We start from the raw sequence: 22,567 nt of genomic DNA, 5'->3' as shown, positions 1-22,567 counted from the left end.
CAGAAGGGAGACCTCAGGGCTGCCCAGGTCAGCAAGCGGCTCTGTGACTTGATCATTGATGGGAACACAAGGACCCTGGAAGCCTGCCCAGGCGGACACACCCGCTGTTCCTGGAAACAGCATGACTGCACCACGCACGGGCAGGGGGGCTGTGGACAAGGGCAAAGTGGCCATTGTTGGCCGCAGGCTCAACAAATAGAAGGTAATTGTGGTCAATGGGAGGGGGCTGGTGACAGCCTGCCACGTGGCCAGGAACCTCTCCCGGCAGGGGACAAAAGGGCCACCACCACGGGCTCTGGACACCTGTCCGAGGTGCCGCCGGCCATCCCTCAGCCCCCCTGACTCGCCATGAGCCTCCTGCTGCTGGCTGTGGGGCTGACCCTGCTCGGCTGCCCCCAGGCCCTGCACTGGGGGCCCCAGGACCCCAACTTCAACGAGACTCTGGTAGTCAGCCGCGGGCGTCGGGCGTGGGATGGAGAGGCGGCTGGGGGCAGCAGCCACAGGGACAGGGCCGGCCGGCACCAGCGTCCCCCCCTCTGCTCCCCAGGTCAGCGGCGAATGGTTCTTGGCAGGGATGGCCTCCAACCAACCCAACCTCCTGAAGGAGGACAAGGACGCGGGGCTGCTCGTCCACCGTATCCAGGTCACCCCCAGGGCCCTGCAGCTCCACCTGCACAAGAAGTAAGTCAGGGGCAGGTGCGGGCAGGGTGGAGCCCAGGTGAGTCGCACGACCCTGTCCCCCGCCCCCCTCACAGCCTGCTTTCCGGGCTCAGAGGTGATGTGGGGCGGGGCGAGGGGCTCGCTGCCTGGAGACGGACACGAGAGTCCAAGGTCCAGGGTGGCCGAGCTCCCCCAGTCCCACCGAGGGGCTGCACGGAGAAGGCCGAGCCCTGCCTTCCAGACGCGGGTTCCAAGGCGACCTGTCACCCCCTCCCAGGGTAAATGGTGCATGCGTCCCAATTACGATGATGGCAAATAAAACGAAAAGGAAATTTCAGTACCGGCTGGAGGGTAAGTATAGACTCGCCATCCTCCAGCCCCACCGCTGGAGGTGGAGTGTGGCCCCGTCCGCCCGGCCCCACGCCACCCCCAGTTCGGGGCTGAGTGTGGCCAGGAGCCCCGCTGCCGGGACGCCCACCTCGAGACGGTGTCCCCGGGCTGGGCGCGGCACCCCCGTGGCACCGGCAGCAGTGGCGGGCACGTGTGGGCGGAAGCGTCCGGGAAGGGCCCGAGGGCCACACCCGGTCCTGCCCAGCCCAGGGCTCGGCTGGCCCTTAAGAGCAAGTCGTCCAGCCCTGTGAAGGGACCAGAGGGGTCCCAGGGTCTGGTTCTTGTCCCGCCTCCCACCCTGACCCCCGGGGTCACAGATGCCGACCAGAACAGGCTTTTCCTGGAAAAAGTGGACCCCAAGAGCTACGTCATCCTCTGCAACCACCGCGAGAAACGTGAGAAGGAGATGGTGGTGGTGAACCTGCTGAGTAAGTGCCCAGAGACCCCTGCCTGCCTGTGCCCACACGTGGACCACCCGCCACCCCGCAAGGGCAGGGCGAGCCCCTCCCCCCACCCCCTCCAGGGACACCCAGTCCCCAGGGAGGACACCGGGCCACAGGCAGCAAGACACAGAATGGACCCCGGCCACCTCGAGGCCGTCTGGACCCAGACACCCTCAGACTGTCCTGGGGCCCCAGCCCTTTATCCCAATGTGGAGTAAACAAAGGACAGGAGACAGCAACGACCAGGACCCAGAGAAGCAGCCTGCCCCCACCCCAACGCTGGGCCTGTCCCCATAGCCACGCCCACACCCCGAGAGGGCAGCCTCCCAGCCCCCAGAACCCCACCGCCCGCGGTCCCAAATGACCAGCAAGACAGACGGCCCCTGGCACTGTGCCCCCAGGCCGGACACCCGAGGCCAGCCCGGACGCCCTGCTGCTGTTTACCAACTACTGCAGAAGCCATGGGATTCACCCCACCAACATCATCAAAGTGACCGCAACTGATGCGTGCCCACGCCTGCCCCAGCCTCGGACCTCCGCTCAGCTCGCCACAGATCACTGCCCCCGCGCCTGACAACGGGGAGGCTGCCGGGCCCAGGTGGGTGACCTCTGACCCTGTGGGGACGGCAGCAGGGGATCCCCTGGGGGTGGGGGTCGGCGGCAGGTGCCGCTCAGCACATGCGTTACCAGCTGCTCCACGCGGGGCCTTGCCGTCTCGGAGACTCAGGATGCAGTGCCGGGAGGCGTGGGAGGGACCCAAGGTGGGGACGCCCATCAGGCTGACCCAGGCTGACACGGGCAGGGCCAGCGGGGGGGCAGAGGGGCCTGCGGACACACTCGGGGTGGGCCTGCAGGTGGAGGACTATAGAGGGCAGACCTTGGGGGTCCAGAGCCTGGCACGCGGCTGCCTGTGACAAACGCTCCTCCCCATCGCCTCCTCTGTCCCTCAACAGACGCCCCCAGGCCGTGACCCGCGGGAGGGCCCGGGGCGGTGGGGAGCCAGCTGCCCTGGCTCTCAAGACAGTGCCCCGCCCCTCCCGCAGGTCTGCCCCCGCCGTCCCCCACCACTGAGCCTGCCGCACCCCCGCTTGTTCACAGGGGTGTCTCCCAGGCACCGAAGGACCAGAAGATCTCGGTTAACCCAAGGAGCCCTTCAGCTGCCCCACCCCCTAGCAGCAGCCTCCGCCCTCCTGGAGGCCTGTTCTGCTGTGTCCAATAAATGATTGATCCGGACCCAGTGTGCTCTGGGGGGCCTCAGCCCGAACACAAGCGTGGCCAGTGCCAGCATGGTGACCGGGAGCTGCCCACTGACACCCCATCCCAGGCCAAGGCTGCTGGGGACAGGGGATGGGGACCCTCCTGGCGACACCAAGCTGGCCTTGGACTCACGTCCACGGGGTTTGGAGAAGCTGCTACAGGTTCACCAGGACACCGTTCAGAGCGCAAAGCTGGGAGATGGTGCAGGGAGGGGGCGAGGCCAGGCCCCACGGCCACCCTGCTCCCCTCAGGCTTGGGGCTGTGGGCAGTGGCAGCCCCAGGGCTCACCCCGTGGTGGTGCTGTGGGGTGAGACCCCGGCAGTGGGGTCTCCGGGCAGAGAGCACAGCTCCGGTGGGTCGGCCAGCAGAGCGCCTGCAGGTTAGGGGCCCCTTCAGACCACACCCTGGTCTCCTCTAAATGACAGTGGCTGAGGCCCTAGGAGCGGCACGGTGGCTGGGCAGGCAGCAGAGGACGTGTCTTACCCTCCTCGAGCTGCCAGAGCCTGGTGGGTACCCCCTAAGCCCCCCTCCGATGCACACAGTGCCCAGCCAGGGCTCCCACCTGGGGCCAGGACCCGGGCGGCCCACTTGAGTCCCCCATCAGCCAGGCCCCCTCCACTGGACCCCAGCCTCAGGGAAGCTTCCTGCCCCACAGCTGGTGAGCCCCTTTGCTCCCCCAAGGGCTGTACCTCGGGCCACTGTCGCCCCAGGCCAGGGGGCTCTCTCCGGTGGCCAAGAGTCCCCCGAGGCCGTGTCTTGGGCCAGGCTCCCAGCACCCCGGGGCACATGTCACAGACAGGGGTATCAGCCAGCCAACACCCAGCCCCTGGCACAGCTGAGCCCGCCCACCAGGCGTGGGAAAGTCAAGTGCATTCGGAAAGAGCCCAAGGGGCCATTTGTGCGAAGCCAGGCCTGCCGGGATCCCAAGGGGCTCCCGCAGCGCACAAAACACGTCACACACACACACACACACACACACACACACAGAGGCTCAGACGGGCGCGTACAAACCACGCACATGCGTGCGCACGCGTGCTCAGACGGGCCAGGCAAAGGCATCTGGGGCAGAGGTCACAGCCCTGCTTTGGGCACCCCAAATGGATATAAAAGGACGTGCTGGTGGCAGGGGTGGGGGACAGCCTTCTAAGCCTGGTCTTTGTCCTTTGAGGCTCTGTGATGCTCTGATGGGGACGGTGGGGTGAGTGCTGGGCCCTGACACCACAGAGGAAGAAGCCGCCCTCCTGCACCACCTCCAAGGACAGAACTCCCACACCCTCCTGCTCAGACCCTGAAACATACCAGAGACGTGCCTGGGGGCACTGTTAGCCCTGGAATCCCTCCCCCATTTGTAAAGCAAAAGCCGTTAAGAGAGAAGACCGGGGAATGGGAAGCCGTGTCCTCCAGAGGACTCCGGGGAGTCAGGCTGTGGCTGTGATGCTGCTGGACTCGTCCCCCGGAGCTGCCCTCCATGAGGGGTGGAGACGCTGCAGGCCCCAACACTCCTCCCAAGTGTCCTTCTGTGCTTAGAACCCTTTCCACCACCCCACCCAGGGCACCGGGTTCAGGAGCCACCTGCCCCAGCAGAGGCCGTGTGCCCGGTAGGTATCCTGCCCCCTGGCCCCTCACTGATTGAGGAGCTGCATTCTGAATAAGCTGCCCCCCCGCCCCAATTCACAAGCCCCCGTGAAGCACAGGCGCTGCACCCCTGGGGCTACCGGGGGGGCAGCCTGGACAGGGACTTCCCAGCCGCCTGGGATCTGGGCTGCGCGCACGCACTTGGCCGGCTTGGCTACACGCGACCGCAGGAAGCACCGGGACAGGACAGCGGCCCAGCTCGGCCCCGCAAAGAGGCCAAGGGCGTTCTCCAGGGTCCCACGCTCCTCTTCCTTGCTGAAGGGTCTGCGTCCTGGTGGCCACTGTGCCATCACCTGGCCTCCAACGTCCATCCCAAACCCAGGAACAGGGCGCTTTCGGGACAGTCCCTGAGCAGGCCCAGAGCAGGCTGGGGGGCAAGGACTCACTGAGGAACGATGCCCTGGGAGGGCCCACCCAGAGAAACCCCAACACCGGGAAACAAACCCACCACCGGCTGCCCCAGGCAGCTGCGCGGCCACGGAGGTCAGCCTGGGGACAGGCCCTGAAGCTTCTGGGCGAGGCGTCCCCTCCACCTGCCAACCCGCACTTCACCAACAGCTTTCCTTTTCGGGTTAGGATCCCCAGCGTTTCAAATGAATCGAGTGCAACCAACCTCCACGCTTACAATGATAAAATGCGATTTCTAAGAGGCGTAATATGATTGTTTTCTGCGCCGAGAAGGCAGCACAGGGCATCCATCCGTTCAGCGAAAGCTCCTGGCCTGACTCTCCCGAAGGCAAATGCAGGAACTGGGCACATCAGCTCGACCCCATCAGCAGAGACGGGGGAAATTCACATGATCCGGAAGCGTCTCTCCCACCGCCCTCAGAAGCAGAGACAGCCATGTCCCTGGGGCTCGAGGAGGTTCCTTAGAACCGGCACCACCAAGGGCACCCCCTGCAGGAAGGGCTGGCCAGGCCCCGGACAAACCAGACACCAACTCTGGCCTCGCTGGGTGCTCCCTGCCCTGGCACCCAGGCCCCATCCAATGGCAGCGGCTTTGGAATGCACGGGAGCCCAGGCCCCCCTTGCCATGGCTCTGCACATGCCACCTCCTCCAGCCCCATAAGCAGCAGGTGGGGCGCTGACCCGCTGGTCCACGAGTGGACACTGTGGGCGCCAGGGCCTCCCTGGGCTGCTGCCTCTGCAGGGTCCGCAGCTCCGAGGGCACCAGCTGCCTGTGTCGAGGAGCTTAGGGCCACCCGCAGGTCCCAGACGGGTTAGAGACGGCCAGACAGGGCCCGCGAGGGAAGGGGACCACCTCCGTTTGTACCCCTTCCGACCACCAGCCCCGAAGCCCATTTCTGCTGAGACCCCTTGAGAGAAGAATCAGGACCCACATCCCTGGGACCTCCCTAGACCCCACGCCTCCATCATACGGCTTAGCTGCCCCCGCCCTGTCCACCAGCACGTGGCCACAAGTGTCCTCTTCTCCTCTGGAAGAGTCAAAAAGATTCCAGAAGGTTCTGGAAAAAGGAAGAGAGGGAGGGACTCATGGTGGGCCCTGGAAGGTGACCAGGTCCAGCACCACAGGGGACACTGGCTCCCGGCCACGGCGTGAGCTGCAGCTCTGACCCCTGCACAGGAGAGCCAGACCAAGGCCCCCACCCTCCCCAGCGTCAGGTACGACCCTGAAGAAAACATTGAAGCCAGGTGGGCCTGGGCATGGCTGCCCTGGGGACCCTGTCATGCCATGGGCACCCTGCTGTGCCCAGGGGGCAGGCTGTAGCGCCCGCTGGGGGGTGACGAGGTGTCCTGGGTTTCGAGAGACCAAAGGCGGGGCTGGAGGAAGACTGAGCCTGTTTCTGGCTCCTTCAGGCCTGTAGAGTCCAGCTTCCAGGGCAGGTGGGGCCTGTCCTTTGCCCAGGTGTCCCCCCACGGGGGGTGGGGGGCGGGCACACTGAGGCCAGGCTTGTTGGGCGAGGGTCTCGGGAGGGCTGAGGCCTGAAGCGAGGGAACCATGTCTCTCACTCATTGGGCACCTGGGTAGGAAATGGACAGGATGGGCCTGGCCTTACCAAGAGAAGGTCACGGTGGTGATAGGCAAGGCCCTGGCACCGTGCCCTCCAGACCCGAGGATGAGCAGTGGCCGGCCCCTCCCAGGTGGGCAGGGAGGCCCTTGGCTGTGCCAGGCTCCAGGTCAGGACCCGTGACCAGACGCCGTGTGAGGCTCCTGGGCAGCCCTGAGCACCCTGACCACGACACCAATGGGGAGTGACGCAAGGTGGCCTTGAAGTTCAAGGAGGAAGATGGGCAGCAGGGAGGGCGGGAGGCGGCAGAGGAAGGGGAGGCAGGGCTCGGGGAGGGTGGACGGCGGTGCTGGCAGAGCAGCTGGCCACCTCCCAGCTCAGCCGGCTGACAGACCCCAAGGCGCAGCCACAGACACTGCCCAGCAACAATGCCCGGGGCTGAGAGGTCGGTGGACCTGGGAGAGGGTGCAGCCTGAGGGTGTCTGGGGTCCTGCCGAGCCCCACGTCCCCCTCCGTGCAAGCAGCAGCCACTGTCCTACTTCCGGGAGCCCCTGGGGGTGGGGGGAGGAGAGCAGGTCACCTAGAGAGCTGGGGGTGTTATGCTGAAACCCCCTCACTCCCCAAAACAAGCCTGTAGTCACCACCGTGCTTTCTAAATCCACCCCGAACACCCAACTGCAGCCAACAGGGTAATTTGCTTAGAAAAGGGCCAGAGCAGGGGAGGGGTGGAAAGCAAGCTGTTTCCGGGACCCCCAGCTCCTTTCCGCTCCAGCAGCCGTGACAGCCCAGCCCCCACCAGGCCCGGGCGGCAGCCCTTTCTTCTCCCCACCTTGGAGGGGTGTCAGCTTTCCCAGCACTCCCCCAGGCAGCGAGGGAGGTCTGGCCCCAGACGGCCGTCCGTCCCGTGTGGGCATCTGGAGCAGTGCCCGTCCCATGTGGGCGTCTGCAGCAGCGCCCGTCCCGTGTGGGCGTCTGCAGCGGCGCCCGTCCCGTCTGGGCGTCTGCAGCGCTGCCCGTCCCGTCGGGGCGTCTGCAGCACTGCCCGTCCCGTCGGGGCGTCTGCAGCGCTGCCCGTCCCGTCTGGGCGTCTGCAGCGCTGCCCGTCCCGTCGGGGCGTCTGCAGCGCTGCCCGTCCCGTCTGGGCGTCTGCAGCGCTGCCCGTCCCGTCTGGGCGTCTGCAGCGCTGCCCGTCCCGTCTGGGCGTCTGCAGCGACGCCCGTCCCGTCTGGGCATCTGCAGCGGTGCCCTGTCTGACGCAGCAGCTTTGTGCTCGTGGTCCCAGGGCCTGCGGGACCCGACCCAGGACCCTGGCCCAGGTGCAGGGTTGACGGCTGCTCTCCTCCCACGATGGGGCAGGCGCCACTCACCCACCCCTGCTCTGGCCCCGCCAGCCTGCCTGGGCCCCTGGACCCTTCTCAACACCAGCTCCGAGCGCCCCCCCCCCCTTCACCAGCTGGAGGCAGCGCAAGTGAGCCCTCCTGCCACCCGAGGTGGGGTCCTGCCCCTCGCCTTCTAAAGGTCTAAGTGGGGAGTTTAAGGGTCAGGGTGAGTCCACCCACCCGCTGGGGGTCTCAGTCAGGCTTTTGAACAAGTTGAGTCCCAGCTCCCGGGCCTCCCTCCCAGGGTGCTGGGGTGAAGATGCCCAGGGCTCCAGAAAGGGACAAGCAGGGATCAGGGTGGGCTGAGCCCCTGACCAGCTTGGGTCAGAGACTGGCACCGCCTTCGCTGTGACTGAAAGGTGATGGGATTCAGGCAGGGTCACTCCTCACAGGAAGCCAGTGCCTCCCCGATCCTTGGGGACGGGAGCAGCTGAGGGTCCAGACGCGAAAGCCAAGCGGCCTCCGTCCCACGCCCCCCAACGGGCCCTGCACGGGGAGCACCAAGGCCAGCACCTCGAAGGCAGAGGTGGTTCCTTTCCCAGGCGCCCCCGCTGGTCCGGAAAGAGGCCTCCCCAATGGACCTCTGTGGGGCCCCTCTGACCAGCCTCACGGGCGCAGGGAGTTGGGTCCCACGCCTGCCTCTTGGGGAGCAGACCAAGGACACAATTCCTCATCTGTGGACCCCTCCCTTCCCTAGCCCCAGGGCCGGGTTATTTAGGGATCCCCCAGGCCAGGAACATCATAGGAACAAATCCCCAGGCAGGGGTGGCTGCACTTTGAACAGAAGCTGCACCATCTGCCCAGTGAATCGCGTTAATTACACGAAATCTACACAAGTTTTGCTTCCTCCAGAAACACTGCTTTTCCTCTTTTAATATCCAGCCTCTGCTTCCCCAGCCCCCCGCCCCACAGCCTCGCTGGAATTAGAGCACAGCTGCAGCCCAAACCCCAAAAGCAATGCCCAAGCGTGCGGCACCAGCTGCTGCAAAGGCCCCGTGCCCTGCGGCCTGGCGCGACCCGGCCCTCAGTAAGCAAAGAAGTCGGGGAAGATGGTGTCTACCTCCTCCCGCAGGGCCGAGCTGGGGCAGCTCACGTCTGAGCTCCATGGCTCCAGGGGCCCGTCAGGGGGGTCCTGGGAGCCGGGCTCATGGTCGCCCAGGAAGCTGGGCTCTGCCCTGTCCAGCACGCTGCTCCTGGCGGGGACCCGAAAAGGGGCACTGCTGCCTCTGCCCTCCAGGGACCCTGGAAGCAGACGGGACGTGTCAGCAGAACAGGCAGGTACCCCAGGGCACGCAGAGTGGACTCAGTGTGCAGAAGGGGGCCCCCCTCTGCCCATCTGTCCCACCCAACCAGGAAGCCCTCTGCTCATCCTTGAGGTGGGAACAGAGGACCCCTGACCAGGTGGGTGGGCCCACTCCTGCCGGCCCTGCTTGAGACGCAGAACCAGGAAGGGGCTCCCCCACCCCATGAAGCCAAATCCTGCAGACACGGGACTCATCGCACGTCCAGACGCCTCTGTGGGGACGAGGTCTCGGGAGAAGGCTCTGAAACTGACTCGCAGCCACACACACACAACCCCGTGTTGCCGTGCACTCGAGCGCACAGATAACTCCCCACATACCACTTGTCGTTCCCACCGGTGGTCCCCAAAACCACCAGCAGAGAAGAAAACGGGAGCTCAGAGACAGACGCTGAGACCTTAGTGTCACACAGCAAGCTGGACCCCATCCCATCTCCCCAACAGCCCCAGCTGCCTGCCCAGCCCGCAACAGGACCAACCCAGACCCCAAAGCCTGTCCCAGGTTAGGGGAGGAGATGGCCCGGGCCGAGCACCCCCCACTCACCCAGCCACCAGTCAGGACTGGCCGTCAGCAGAAAGGACGACCCGTCTTCGACGTCACACCCCGACACAGACCTGGACGCAACAAGGACACCCTCGCCCTGAGTCACCCCAGCTGGACCCCAGGCCTTGCACCTCGAGAGAAGAGCGTGGGCCCTGAAAGGCAGCTGTGGGTTCAGAGACAACGGGGTGCGCCCTCCCAGCCGGACCCTGAGCCCACCCTCCTGCCTGCCCCGAGCCAGCCCAGCCCGCTGCTGCTTCCTCTCCAGCCCCAGCAGCTCCCAGCCCACGCCCCAGCTGGTAGAGCTCGCAAAACACAAACTCACTTACTGTCAACCAAAACGGATGACCATTAAGGAGACAACAGCGTTTCCAGAAACACGTTAGAAAGCCACATACGTGGCAGGGTCTAGCTGCTCCGGGACCAGGCCAGCGGCCTGGGCCGTCCAGGCAGACACTGAGGATGTGAGGGGCGGAAACTTCCCGGGCAGGGGGTCCAGGCAGAGCTCGGGCAGGGCTGGGAGGAGGCATGTAGCGGGTCACGCACACACCACTGGGACACCCACCTGGCATCCAGCGTTATGGCCTTGTCAGTCCCTTGACCTGGGGACCCAGCCCGGCCCAAGCAGCTCTGAGACTCTTCGCTCACCAGCGGGGAGGGTGGCTGCCGCGACCACAGCATGGGCGGCCTCAGGGCCCTGGAGGGACTCAGGCCTGGAGACCGGAGGACCAGGCTGGGCGGCTCTGGGGGGGAAGTGAGGCGTGGGTCAGCCTTCCCCACCTGGAGAGCAGCCCTCCCCTGAAGACCTGAGTCCCTGCCCACTGTGTCCTGCATAAAGAACCCGTGGATTTCAAGAACAAAAAACCAACAAGTAACCAGGAACAGACAGATAGCCAGAGATGAGGCACCTGACACCTGGGGCCAAGGAGGCTTCCTGGTGGAGATGCCGACTCGGCCTCAGGTCAACCATGGGGGACTCGGACCTGGGGACCCTCACGCTTCCACCTCTTCCTCCATCTCCGTGATTCCCGACCAAGGACTCCACCCTCAGGCCACCGTGCTGTGCAACCCCTGCACCCTCACACCCTGAGCTTGAGTCCCGACCTTCTCTGGGGGGCCCAGCTCTGCTGCTGGCCCTGGCGACAGCAAGACCCCCTCCCCGCCTTGAGGAACACACCAGGGGAGGGGGAAGGCACAGTCTCGCCTCCCGTGGCACTCGCAGACTGGCAGCCGTGGTCCAAGCAGTGACCAACCGCCATGGCAGGCATCCAGCATGAGGGAAGTGCAGTCATCACACTGCCCTGGGGGCCTCGTCGGAGGCGGCACGACGGGAGGACAAGGGCCCGCTCACACTCACCAGGCAGGGCCGGCGGCCCACCCAGCACTGCGGCCGCCCCCACCGGGGCCTTACCGTCGTCCACATCCGCAGCTGCACGGCTCGGGGAAGCCTGCTGCCTGAAGCACGCAAAGACAGAAGGAGAAACCTCTGAACAGTCCGCACACACCATGCCCGGGAGTCCCCTAGCCCCACTGGGACACTAACATGGTCACGCTGGACGTTCCCACGCCGGGGTCCGGGGCACCTGCTGGGGTCTGACTCGCCAGGGCCACCTGCAAAACATCCTTCTGCCACGTGTGCCATGTCTCCTTCGAAGAAGCAAGAACCAAAAACGGAAATAGACACAAAAAACGCAACAGAGACCATCAACCAGAAAACCCACAAAAAAAGCAGGCTGTGGTCCATCACTGGCCACCCTGCCTAGGGTCCCAGAGGTCCTCCCTGAGTACAGTACGTGTCCTCAAGACCGGGGGGTGGAGGCGGGAGGGAGGCTGAAGGCCATGCCCGCCCGGGGACCTCACAGCAATGAGCCTTTTACCCATACCAGCCTTAGCACCGTGGGCAAAAGTACAAGGAACATAAATGGAGAACACGGCTTGTCCCCGGGGCTCCCGCAGGAGGTGCTGTGCACAAACGGAGGCGTGTCTGCAGAAATGCAGCAGCCCCGGCAGTGCGAGGCGGAGGGCAGAGAGAAGCCAGGCAGCCGGGTGGTCAGAGCTGCCCGGGGCATGGGGGGATGCCCACGGCTCCTCCCCAGAGGGCTGACAGGGCTGCCGCAGGAGAACTCACAGCGTGCTTCTCCCAGCCGGGCACCAGGGCGCTGGCGAGCCGGAGGAACTGCACCGACATCTCCAGGACTGAAGCCATGTCCTCCCGCCGGCCGTCGAACTGGGGCAGCAGGGCCCGCAGGCGCTCACAGCTCAAGGAGATCCGCTTCCTGCCTCCAGGGAAGTGACCACCGACCATGGGGCAGTCTGGCCTTGACCCGGAAAAAGCACCGCAGCCACCAGAGCCCCCTGAGCCCTTTAGGGATCGTGTCAGCACACACACTGGCCCAGGGCCCTGGACCCCAAGCTGCAGGCTATCCAGATATTTGCCGCGGGCGACCCAAGCCTGCACCGTCACTGCCTGAGGGTGTCGGTGGCACATGCACAACCTCGAGGTGCCCAGGACTTCAGGTCAAAGAAAGGGCTGCAACGGTGGCCCTTGGGACCCCCACCCCCAAAAACGTGTGTTATATTCACCTCGGGTATGTACTAAGCATTCCCTTACCCGACAGACGGCACGAGCCTGTCCCAGCCACCTGAAACCAGCTCGCGGGCACAAACCTGACCTCCTCTGACCCCCAACCCCACTGCGCGGCCCCCACCTGCGCTGCCTCTCGCTGAGCACGTTCCGTGGAAGGTAGGAGACTGGACCCTTGGCCACCGCAGGGGCCTCGGCCTGGCCTGAGCCGTGGCAGAGATCCTCGCAGCGTAACTGGGTCCCAAACAGGAAAGGGCCGCTGCTGAAAAAAGCCAAGAGCGCCAGGCTCTGTGATCCCAGAAAACGCCCCCGGAGCCCCGAGGCGGTGATGGACATCTTGGGAGGCGGGCGCAGGACAAGGCCTGGGTCGCCCAGGAACACGGCCCTGGGCCCTACCTCTTGGCACCCCTCCCTCTTTCCCCCAAAGGGCCGGGGGTCGGGGTTCTGCCCCAGGCGGGCCAAGCTGGGTGGGGACGGGGATTCGGTGCATTTGAATTGGATAGAAGCGCCAGGTCTGGACACCCCGAGCACCCCCAAGCAGGGGCGTTCCAGCTGACCCCCTCCGGCAACCCTCCCCAATTCTCACCTGCACCCCTCGGAGCCGGGGGCTCCGGGAAGCCCAGCGTCTGACGCAAGAGCCCTGAACGCCATAGGCACGCAGCTGGAGCTAGTGGAGAGGCCAGCAACGCGCCCGGGCCCCCACGTGCGCCCCGCCCCGCGCAGGCCGTCCTGCAGCCCCTCCCCCTCACGTGCACTCGGCCCACCCCCACGTGCTTCCCGCCCAGGCAGCACCTGGCCCGCCCCCACGCGCGCCCTGCCCCCACGCGCCCCGCCTCCCTCACATGCGCTCTGCCCCGCCGCACGCCCGCGTGCAGTGAAGCTCCGCTCGCCGAGAAGTTGCCAGAAAGAAGCGGCGGCTGGGGTAGGTGGTCAGAGTAGGTGGGCTTCTTCCACCCCTTCCGGGTGGTCGGCGCAGCTCCCGCTCAGTGGGGTCTCCCCTCACCTACCCACCGCGGGCGCCCCCGGGTGCCAGCCCCGAGCTGGGCGCTACCCTCAAGGGTCTCACGACTGGGGGGGCCAAGTAGACTACGAATCTGTGGAGGGAGGGGCAGGAGGGTGTCCTCAGGGCGAGGTGGTTTTCAGGAGCGAGCTGGGCAGCGTCCCAAGCAGGAAAGAACGCGAGCCCAGGCGGTTCCCTGGGCTGGCACGTGGGTGAGGTGGGCAGGTAGGATCCCCTGTGTGGCAGGAGGAGTTGGACTTACCTGAGCGCAGAGGGGCCGGGGAGCTACAGGTGTGGGAGGAGAAGGTTTCAGGATCAGTGTGGCCCGTGGGGGACGTTGAGGCCCAGGTAGGGGAGCTAAGATGGGAGCGGGGAGGCTGGTCAGCTAAGATCTATGGGACTCCGGCCGGTTAAGGATGGGCAGAGGGCCCCACCTGCCTCTGAGGGCCTGCAGGTCCAAGGTTCACTTGTGCCCGTCCCCCAGATGGCATCTCTTGCAGGGGAAGCTCTGCCTAAGCCAGTGCCACCGCCCACTCAGGAGCCAGGAGGCATGCAGGCGCCTCCCAGCCTTGTCTCCGATCCCACGCACCCTCTCTGTGCCTTCCCTAGCACCCGGGCTTGCCTGAAGGCTGGCTGGCCTTCCTGCCTCTCCCACCCCTGCCGCCTGCCTGCCCCAGGCCCGGACCTTCATTCTCGGGGCTGAGCCCTGGCTCTGCCCTCACACAGGCCTTCGCTCCTGCTCTCCCTCCCCGCCCCCCACCTCCAGATGCAGACTCACTCCACGAAGCCCCCGTCTCCAGCAGCTTCTGGGCGGGGAGCTCCCCAAACACCTCACTCTGCCCGCTTTTAGTGCACAGTGTGAGTGGTTCCAGGTCTGTGCGCACCTCGCCGGGTCTCCAGGGGCCGTCCCAGTGCTGGACATGAAGCCCACCGGGGCTTTGTTGGAGGAGTGATGGAAGGAAGGGAGGGAGGAAGGAGAAAGTGGAGACTGGTCCTTTTTCAGAGAGGTGGTCCTTTTTCAGAGAGGTGGACCTTTAAGGGGAGGGGAGGGTACTAAAGCTCTATTTCAGTCAGGAGGACTTCAGAGCAGTGCTGTGGGCTGTTGTGGGCGTGGGGGGCAGTTGCTGGGCGAGTTCACAGGGAAGCGAGGCAAGAGGGAGCTGGGGCAGGTGTCACTGCGGTGGTCAAAGTGCGCCCCAGGTGCTGGGCCTGGGACGGAACCAGGTGACAGAGCAGAGCCCCTGCCCCCGGGGAAGCAGGAAACCTGTCTCCAACCGAGGAGGGGCTCAGGCCTGCAGGTGGGCGTCCTGGGGTGGGGCTTTGGGCGGCGGGAGCACCCAGAGATGGGCGAAGTGCAGCCGTGGGAGGTCCTGCCACTTGAGGGCCTGGGCCCACGTCTCCACTCTGCTCAGCTGAGTCCTGAAGGTGGCATGGGGGAGGGGCCGGCCAGCCCAGGCTGGGGCCGCAGGTCAGATGCTGGGGGACTGGCGGGGGCGGTAACATGTTGCACGTGGAGTCAGGCCATGCAGGAGAGGCGGCAGAACCCCAGGAGGCCGGGCCTGGGATAAAGGGAGGGCTGGGCAGGGGACAGAAGTCGCCTCGCGATCGAGGGTGATGCTGTGAGGATGGGTGCGCCAGAGATCAGGTTGGGGAGCCAGGAGGCCAGGGCCCATGTGCTAGGCCCGCACTCCCGACAGAAGGGGGCGCTCCAGGGCCTCTGCTGTCCAGTCCTGCGCAGCCCACAGCCTGGCTTCTGTGTTGAGTCCAGGGAAGGCTGGGGATGGCCGGTTCTGCCAGCACGTACGGCCCGGCATTTACGGGAGGTGCGAGAAGCCCGGCTCCTTGCCCTGGGAGGGTCCCCCGTGCCCAAGAGAGGGCAGTGCCAGGGCAGACCCCGCAGAGCATGTTGGCCCGGGTGTCCAGGGGCACAGTGGGGGCTTTGGCGGAGAGATCCCATCTGCTGGGCTGCCTTGCTGGAGCAGGTGGGCTGGAAGCCAGGGCCTGGGGCTCTCTCCCCTTCCTGCTCCTGGCTGGGGAGGGATGGACACGCCATTGTTCTAGGGGCTTGGCTCCTACTTGGTAGAGAGGGGCCAAGTTTTGGTTTCTCTGAAGCTCTCAGGAATGTTACCGGGCTTGCCAGAGTTTCCCGTCACTGACAGCATGCCAGTCATCTCGTGGACCAGCCAGCCAGAGGGCACCTCCAAGGGGCCCGCAAGATGGACACACCCTGGCAGGAGTCCTGGGGGAGGGCAGAGACCTGCTGGGGGCCAGGGGTGGGTGGCACTCTTGCAGCAGCATCCTCCTCTCAGGAGGAAGTAGGGAAAGTGCCCAAGAGGTAAGACTGAGGATGAGCCTGGGGACAGGCTGCACTCCTTCTGGGGACTTGGGGGCAAGCCATGCCTTTGCCAAGTTCACACACACGCGCGCGCACACGCATACACACAGTATCTGTTCAGCTTGCTGTTTTCTGGAAGTAAACAGGGATGGGACTTGAGACTCCTGCAGATGTCAGGATCACGAAGTACATGCCATGCACCCTCCAAATCAGCTGGCCCAGCTCCGCCCTGACAGCCCCTGCACTGACCACCCCGCTGTGGGTGGCTGGGTTGGTGCCCCAGGCCGTGAGGTGAGATGAGCTGCGCGGGTGATGCTGGCTCAGCTCCCCCACCCCCGCCTGACGCCGCAGTCCCTCGCCGTTCTTTGGGAGACGCCTCCCTTCCCTGTCTATTCCTCTGTGTTTCCGCCACGCTTATGGTTCAGTGAGGGTCAGGCCAGCACTGGGGACAGAATAGAGGGTTCTACCTGCGGGGGCGGGGAGCAGCTGAGCCAGGGTGGCAGTGTGAGCGTGTGGGGCCCTCCAGCGGATCCCCCCGCTTCCTGGATGCCTTCCTTTGGGTCGTGGGGTTGCAGCAGGCTGCGGGCCCTCCTCTGCCTGTTTGCCAGGTGCTCCGTGTGGGGCTGCGGCGAGAGCAGAGCAGGGCGGCCGCGCGCCGCAGAGGTGCCGGCGGCGGCAGGTGGCAGCGTGCAATCACTCCTGCCTCCAGGGGTCCGACCTCCCTTCCTTCTCCGGGCCCAGCGGCCTCCCAGGTGTGCCGCGAGGACGGACAGACGGGGTCTGGGTGCAGGCCTCTGCAGGAGTGACAGGTGCCGTGGGGGGATGGGGGTGGGGCAGGTGCTGATCGGCCGCCCCTCCCAGCGGCTCAGAGCGAGGGCAGGGTCGAGCAGCGCAGGCGCCATCGCCGATGCTCGCGCTTTAAACAGGAAGCGCCCAGAGGCCCCCAGTCCTCTCGGAGCCCCTCCCACCATGCACCCCTGCCCCTGGGGGCGCTCTTAGGGTTTTCTAGCCTTCGAAGAGCCTCTGTCCGGTTTCCCGGGATTACGGGGGCGCCGAGCGTCGCGATGGAGACGGGTCCCCGGGGTGGGATGCGGGCGGTCCGCCACACCGTCCCCAGCCTGGTTCCCGACGCGGCCGGCAGGGGGCGCTCCAGCACAGGCGCCGGAACCGAACCTGGAACAGGCTCTTTTTTCCCACCCCCACCGTAACCAGAGAAAAGTGTTTCAGGGCAAAGCGGGGGAAGAAGTCGCCAATCGCTCCCGACTCGTTCGCTCCTCGGCTCCGAGTCGCAGCCGCCGCCAGCCCAATGCCGCTCCCGGACGGGGCGCACAGCCCGGGGGGTGTTTACAGGGGGGCGCGCGGCGGGGGCCACACCAACCGGACCTTCGTGTTCGACGACGGCCGATGCGCCGCCAGGTACGGTCTGCAGTGCCCTCCCCCACGTGGAGGGACCCCGGACGGGGCTCGTGCCACCCCAGGGCCCCTCATCCTCAAATCCCCACTTCCCAGGACTACCTGCTCCCCAGGACCCTGGAGCGTGGGGAGCGTGGGGAACAGGGGTGCCCTTCAGGACCCGGTCGCAGTGAGGCGAGCCCTTACTCAGATGACCAGCAGGTGGCCAGAGTGTGGCCATTCTTACCTGCGGGGCTGTGAGCATCTCCCAGGCACCACGAGGCGCAGACCCTGCGGGCAGGAAGCTGGAGTGCCTGGCATGCCAGAGGGGCCAGGTGCTGTGCTGGCCTCCCAGCCCCCTCTCTGGTCAAGCCTGGGGGAGGAGCCAGTGGGGGTGGCAGCGCTGTACCCAGCGAGGCACAGGAGCCAGGTTTACCCCAGGTAGAAGTGGGTTTTCAAGGGCAGCTCCTCCTAAGAGCCTTGTTTGGGGTGTGGGGTGCAGGTGGGCTGTCAGATGAAGGGCAGGAGTCCTGGGTTCTAGTCGCTTGGTGATTTTCGGCTGGTCACTTGTCTTTCAGGGTCCCTGCTTATTCATCTGTGTGACGAGAGAATTAACTAACGGGCTTCCAGGTGGCCTGGGAGCCGACCTTCCCTGTGCAGTGTCCCACGATGCCACGAAGCTCCTGCCTGTCCAGGTGACTGGCACAGAGGGCACCGTGCCAGTGGGCGTCCCAGGAAGGGCAGAGCGGTGACAATCCCGACGGGGGTTTGCCCCAGGGCCCTGTCCTAGGGGCGCCCTCCCCACCCCACCAGCCCCAGAGGACAGGCACACACGTCTGCCCCTCACCCTGCACCAGGAGCCAGACTCCAGGTCACCCACAGCCGCTGCCCTGTGTGTGACCCTCCCTGGCTGGGCAGAACCTTGGACTCTGGGTCCTGCTCGGTCAGCTGTTCTAAGGCCGGAGAAGGGGTGGATGCTGGGGTTCAAGGCCAGGTGCTCCGGCTGTTTCCCTGTGGGACTTGGCTTCCCAGCTTGCCAAGTGAGTGGTGGAGCGAATGGTCTTTAAGGGCCGTTCCTGGTGAGGGACCAGGACCGGAAGGGGAAACTTCCAGCCACACGTCAAGGGTCAGGGCGGTCCCTTTGCAGGGACAGCGCAGGCCTGGCACCCGTGGGGTCCTAGGGGCACAGCTTTGGGTGAGAGGCAGGGGCCCTGAGAGCAGGCTGTGCAGGTGGCATCCTTGGGAAGTGGAGTTCACCCCGTGAGGTGGGCACAGCCTGGACTTCCCTCGGGCTGCCCTGAGGGATCAACCAGGTGGCGTCTGTCAGGCACAGAATAAGCGACCAGAGAGGGGTCTTGTGACGTGGTCCGGATGCACCTCTGCCCATGTCCCTGCTTGGACAGGTGTCACCCATCTTTCTGACGACCCGTGTCCAGTTCCCCTGCCCTACTTGACTGCCTGCTGCAGGCGAGGTAGGGGCTCGGTCCCCCAGACGGCTCCGCGTCCGCAGGGACAGCGCTCCTCTCCCCTGGTCGGAGCTGATCTCTGACCCTGCAGTGATTTGCCGTCATGCTTCAGACACGTGTGGAGTGGCTGCCAGGGCCAAGGGTATGTCAGGCAGGCTGGGTAGGGACCCCACCGCCTGCCCAGAGCAGGGGAGACTGGCTGAGAGGGGAGCCTGGCTGGGGTGGGGTGGGGCAGCGGAGGCCAAGGCTGGCAGCTCAGGGGGCTGGGCTTTAGCTTGGAGAGGGAAGACCCCGTGTAGGTGTGTGAGGATCCAGGTTGGTGGAGCTCGAGGGGTGGATTCCCGCACCAGGCTTCACAGCAGGGTCAGCCCTGGAAACCAGAGTCCTAGCTTTGCGCCTTCCCACTGGAACCTCCTGGTCCCCCAACAGCCCTGCCTACCCAGGGCCAGCATGGGACCCTCTGGGCCCCAAGGGTGGAAGGCGCAGATCTAGGGCTGGCATCCCGCCAGGGTGCATGTCTGGCTGGAGGTCACGGCCAGCCCTCCCGGCCCATATTAGGGAGCGGTGCCTGCGGGGCAGCAGGAAGTGGCCCAGGGTCCGTGGGAAAAGGTTCCCAAGGCCCGAGGTGCAGGCCAGTCTTGTGCGGCAGGAGGGACAGCTTCCTGGTCTGGGGGCCAGAGGGAACTTGGGGGTCGCCTTCGGCCCGGGGTGGCTACGGCCACAGCTCGGGAGGACGGAGGTGAGTGAGCAGGGGTGGGGTGGGGCACCCGCTCGGAGCTCGGCTTGTGTCCAGCGCGGGTCCATGGGTGTCATCTGTGCGCTCGTGCGGGCTCCGTCCACCGTTCCCACGGGCGTCCCAGCCTGTCCGTGTGTCTGACTAACCCCGGGTTACCTGGCACGACCCTGCTTCGGCAGGGGTCGTGCTCTGTTAGAGGGTTTCGTGACTGAATCATGAACTCTGCCCTGAGGCTTCTCCTTCCGTCCCCGAGGATGTGGGGATTTGCAGGCTGTGCCCGGGTGTGTGGAGCCCCTGGGTGGAGCCCCGAGATGGGTGCTGGCCCAGGGGCAGCGCCTGATGACACGGGCGGTTTTAAAGGAGTCGTGGGAACTCTGTGGGCTGTGTGTGCGGATGGGCCACCCATGTTCACCAAAACCTCTTCCTCCTACTGTGCTCGGGGATGGGGAGGCCTGGCCCGTAGCCGAGGCCCGTACTAGACGCTGGCAAGTTTAAACCGTTTGCAGAGGACGAAGCAGGGTCAGTAGGCCAGCTCCGGGCTGGGGTTCCTGGAAAGGCCTTTCCCAAGAGGTCTGCTCTGCGATTTAGACTTCCCACAGGGGGTGTGTTCAGGGGTCCCTTGTGCAGTCTCTCTGGCTGTGGCCAGCTTGTCCTGCATGGGGCAGTGAGCCCTGGAGGCCACCCTGCAGTGCCAGCCTTGCGGGCCTGGGATGCTGCCCTGCACGTTGACGATGACGTGACCAGAAACCCCCGTCCTGCCCATAGGACAGTCTCCCGCCCCGGGGGAGGCCCCACGTGAGCCTTCAGCCATCTTCACAGAGACCCTGGCTGCTGGGCCAGAGGTTGCTGCTGGACACCTCTCGGCAGGTGTCTGATCTTGGGAAGAGCTCCGAGTCTTAAATCAGGGACGGAGACCCCAGGTGCCAGGCGAGTGCGGAATTTCACCCCATCTGGCAGACATGGGGGCCCCCAGGGTGTTGGGAGAGGTGATTCTGGAGGTACTGGCAGATGTCACAGGACAAAGGACAGGGAGGCCAGCCGGGGAGCTGGATTCTCTGGGACGTGAGGCTCTAAGGAGAGGGACCTGCCGGGTGTGCGGTGTGGGCAGGGTGTCCCCACGTGGGCCTCAGCTTCCAGGCAGGGCCCAGAGCGCCCCTGAGGCTGTGCCAGCCCTTGGAGCCTGGTGGCTGAGCAGGGACACGGTGGTGCCCAGTCCCACGGCTGTGGGGGTGGGGCACACAGGGCAGCCTTCCGCCTCAGCCCCCCGCAGCTCGGCCCAGGCCTCCCCCGGCACCTCCCAGTGGCCACCACGCACCCAGCCAGGGGGCGGGCACCCAGGGGGTGAGTGCTGGGTCTGCCATCTGGACGTGGGCTCGCTGCCCGGCACTGAGGGCCCCGGGCACACTGCATCCCCCGCGGGGGCGTACGGCATGGGCTCTCCCCAGAGGTATATCCAAGCCCAGGGGGGCGGCCGGGAGGGTGGGAACTGCAATCCCCGTGGCTTCTGCCTCCCCTGTGTCTGGGGGCGGGCCCACGGCTTGGGGAAGGCCCGGGGTGGGGATGGCGCCCCCGTGGCCACGCCCAAGGCCCCGTGGCCACACGGCCACCAGGCCCCTCCTCGCTGTCCTCTGGGCTGGCTTTGTGCCGGGGGTAGCTGCTATGAAGTGTCTGTTTCGATAGCTCTCCAGCTTGAATTTGGCACAACGACGACGTGTTCTGAGCTTCCCCTCTGGGATCTGATGCAGCTCGGAGACGGCGGTGAGCAGCCGTCCACAGCGTTGACTCAAAGGCTCCTCCCCGAGGGATAGGGTGGTCCTTCCCCAGACGTGCACCCCCGCCAGCTCTAGGCAGCTTGAGCAGCTTGGCCTTTTTATTATGGTGGGTGTCGCGGTCAGCAGAGGGATTCGGCGGTTTTCTGCTTCCGCGGGCACCCAGCCCAGCGCTCGACTGACGGCTCCCCGACCCTGGTGGTGCTGTGACGTCTGCAGGACTCCCCTGCGGGGCACTGGGCAGGGATGTGTGCGCATGCGTGTGCACTGTGCATACACACATACACGCCTGTGTGCACGCAGGCACACACACAGGTCCATGCGTACCCACGCATGTGCACACACGTGCACACATCCCCCGTCTCTCTGTCAGTCATAGGTCTCCAGTTTCCTTGGAAATTTTGAACCGAGTGTGAGCTACTGAAGGATGCATCTGAGGAGAGAGAGCGCGTCTTTGAGCCTGAGGGGGTGTCCCTCAGTCCTACTCCGGGTTGGCTTGAGCATTGCAAGCAATCCGGACTCCTTTATAAAGGAGCCTTGGGGGGAGAAGGGACATTTCGCCAGGATGTCATATGCCCTTCCTCCCCAGAGACCGACCCGTGGCTGGGCCCAGGACAAGGGCTGGGGCTGCGGCTGCAGCCTGGTGATGCGTGGGGAGAGGAAGGTCGTCCTGGCGCTTCTCACGTCCAGTAACTCAAGCCTTGCTCGGTACGTCTCCTGGTGTAGCAGCAAGGTTGAGGCACAGCCCTTAGCTCACCGTTCGCCACCCCCACACCCGCCGAGCTGTCACTGTGCGGTGGGGACATCCTGCACAGCTGGTATGAGCCAGGCAGCTAGAGAAAGCCCCGTCTCACTGGGCTCCTCTCCGAGCAGATTGTTTCGTTTTTAACCTAAACGGGATCCTTTGAGAGGGCTGCTCTTCTGTAGAGACGTGTCCACTCGGGTCACTGGGACCTGCGTGTTCACAGCGCAGCATGTCCTGCGTAGCACACGTCCGGGCCTTCTGCAGGGTCATCGTGAAGCTAGGGTCTGTGCCCAGCGTCCTAGGCACAGAGGAGGGTGTCCCAGCTGGAGTCTCGGGGTCAGAGAGTCCCCCCCCCGCCATCATGGTACTTGCTGGGCTGTCTCTCTAGTGGCCGGGGAGGCAGCAGGTCCTTCACGTGTGTGTCAGTTGACTTTTTTGTTTTGTTTTCTCTTCTTTGAGCTGCTGTTCGTTCGTCCTTTGCCTCCTCCTGCCTGTCTGTCTTTCCTGCGTGACTTGCAGGCATCCTTGCACCGACCTGATTTCTCTCACTGTTCTTCCCTTTCATCAGCGTGTCTTTAAATAAAAGCGTCTTGTTCCCACGTGGAAGCATTGATACGTCTGTCCTGCTGAACAAGAAGCTTCTGGACCCCACGCATCTTTGCCCTGCATTCTCTTCCAGGCTCCTCCTCGTTTGGGGGCTGTGAGCTGGGGTCTTTCTTTAGCTGACGGAAGGCCCGCGGCCGGATGGCGTAGCCACTGAGAGTACCTGAGCTCCGGCACTGGCCCTGCCCAGGTAGCTGAGTTACTTCAGTTCTGTGGCGTCTGTTTCCCCGTCAGCAAACTGGGGGGACGCCATTCCCACCACACAGGATGTTGTGAGCATCCCGTGAGAGGCCCTGAGGATGGGTTGGGCTGCTCTCATTCCAACAGCAGCACTGACTTACTGATGTCCCTCCCGAGGCCTC

At 65.3% G+C, this 22,567-nt stretch overlaps 3 protein-coding genes across 15 annotated transcripts in view; 2 read left to right on the top strand and 1 right to left on the bottom strand.

Annotated features, from left to right (window-relative positions):
* The first annotated feature begins 207 nt into the window (after window positions 1–207).
* On the top strand, window positions 208–2,727 carry LCN9 (lipocalin 9). Of its 2 annotated transcripts, none has more exons than XM_067742760.1 (6): window positions 208–444; window positions 548–681; window positions 938–1,011; window positions 1,368–1,478; window positions 1,895–2,091; window positions 2,592–2,727. In XM_067742760.1, exons 1-5 carry the CDS (start codon window positions 349–351, stop codon window positions 2,065–2,067), a joined length of 588 nt encoding a protein of 195 aa, XP_067598861.1. In that variant the 5' UTR covers window positions 208–348; the 3' UTR covers window positions 2,068–2,091; window positions 2,592–2,727. The 2 variants fall into 2 exon arrangements, with proteins under 2 accessions (XP_067598861.1, XP_067598862.1); XM_067742761.1 differs by having other exon boundaries at window positions 2,537–2,713.
* A 5,912-nt stretch (window positions 2,728–8,639) lies between these two features.
* Window positions 8,640–17,200, bottom strand: SOHLH1 (spermatogenesis and oogenesis specific basic helix-loop-helix 1). 4 transcript variants are annotated; one of them, XM_067742740.1, is made up of 8 exons: window positions 13,938–17,200; window positions 13,422–13,516; window positions 11,704–12,421; window positions 11,119–11,222; window positions 10,987–11,030; window positions 10,141–10,318; window positions 9,579–9,649; window positions 8,640–8,976 (listed from the first exon to the last, which is right to left on the bottom strand). In XM_067742740.1, exons 3-8 carry the CDS (start codon window positions 12,061–12,063, stop codon window positions 8,759–8,761), a joined length of 975 nt encoding a protein of 324 aa, XP_067598841.1. In that variant the 5' UTR covers window positions 12,064–12,421; window positions 13,422–13,516; window positions 13,938–17,200; the 3' UTR covers window positions 8,640–8,758. The 4 variants fall into 4 exon arrangements, with proteins under 4 accessions (XP_067598841.1, XP_067598843.1, XP_067598844.1 ...); XM_067742742.1 differs by lacking the exons at window positions 13,422–13,516; window positions 13,938–17,200 and adding an exon at window positions 12,746–12,864 and having other exon boundaries at window positions 11,704–11,851; window positions 12,284–12,421; XM_067742743.1 differs by having other exon boundaries at window positions 11,119–11,186; window positions 13,422–17,200.
* The window catches only part of KCNT1 (potassium sodium-activated channel subfamily T member 1), a 70,208-nt gene continuing 64,300 nt past the window's right edge, over window positions 16,660–22,567 (top strand). For 2 of the 9 annotated variants that reach the window (XM_067742701.1, XM_067742702.1), the window contains exon 1: window positions 16,666–16,910. In XM_067742701.1, the coding sequence (XP_067598802.1) occupies window positions 16,801–16,910 (110 nt within the window). In that variant the 5' untranslated portion in view covers window positions 16,666–16,800. Of the gene's footprint in view, window positions 16,911–19,071; window positions 19,092–22,567 lie in introns of those variants that run through there. The other 7 variants (XM_067742700.1, XM_067742698.1, XM_067742697.1 and 4 more) reach the window with 7 other exon arrangements.

This window comes from Pseudorca crassidens, chromosome 7, assembly GCF_039906515.1.
Source record: "Pseudorca crassidens isolate mPseCra1 chromosome 7, mPseCra1.hap1, whole genome shotgun sequence".
NCBI lineage: Eukaryota > Metazoa > Chordata > Mammalia > Artiodactyla > Delphinidae > Pseudorca > Pseudorca crassidens.
Note: the sequence above shows the minus strand (reverse complement) of the source record. Positions and strands in the feature narration are given on the sequence as shown.

Bases quoted from the DNA above. Each gene is read 5' to 3' on its own strand.
- LCN9 (XM_067742760.1), top strand. From the start codon at position 349: ATGAGCCTCCTGCTGCTGGCTGTGGGGCTGACCCTGCTCGGCTGCCCC. The intron at 682-937 runs GTAAGTCAGGGG...ACCCCCTCCCAG, and splicing joins CAGCTCCACCTGCACAAGAA to GGTAAATGGTGCATGCGTCC. The intron at 1,012-1,367 runs GTAAGTATAGAC...CCGGGGTCACAG, and splicing joins ATTTCAGTACCGGCTGGAGG to ATGCCGACCAGAACAGGCTT.
- SOHLH1 (XM_067742740.1), bottom strand. From the start codon at position 12,063: ATGTGCCACCGACACCCTCAGGCAGTGACGGTGCAGGCTTGGGTCGCC. The intron at 9,650-10,140 runs GTGGGTGTCCCA...TGTTGCGTCCAG, and splicing joins GCCATAACGCTGGATGCCAG to GTCTGTGTCGGGGTGTGACG. The intron at 8,977-9,578 runs GTGAGTGGGGGG...GTCTGCTTCCAG, and splicing joins CAGTCCTGACTGGTGGCTGG to GGTCCCTGGAGGGCAGAGGC.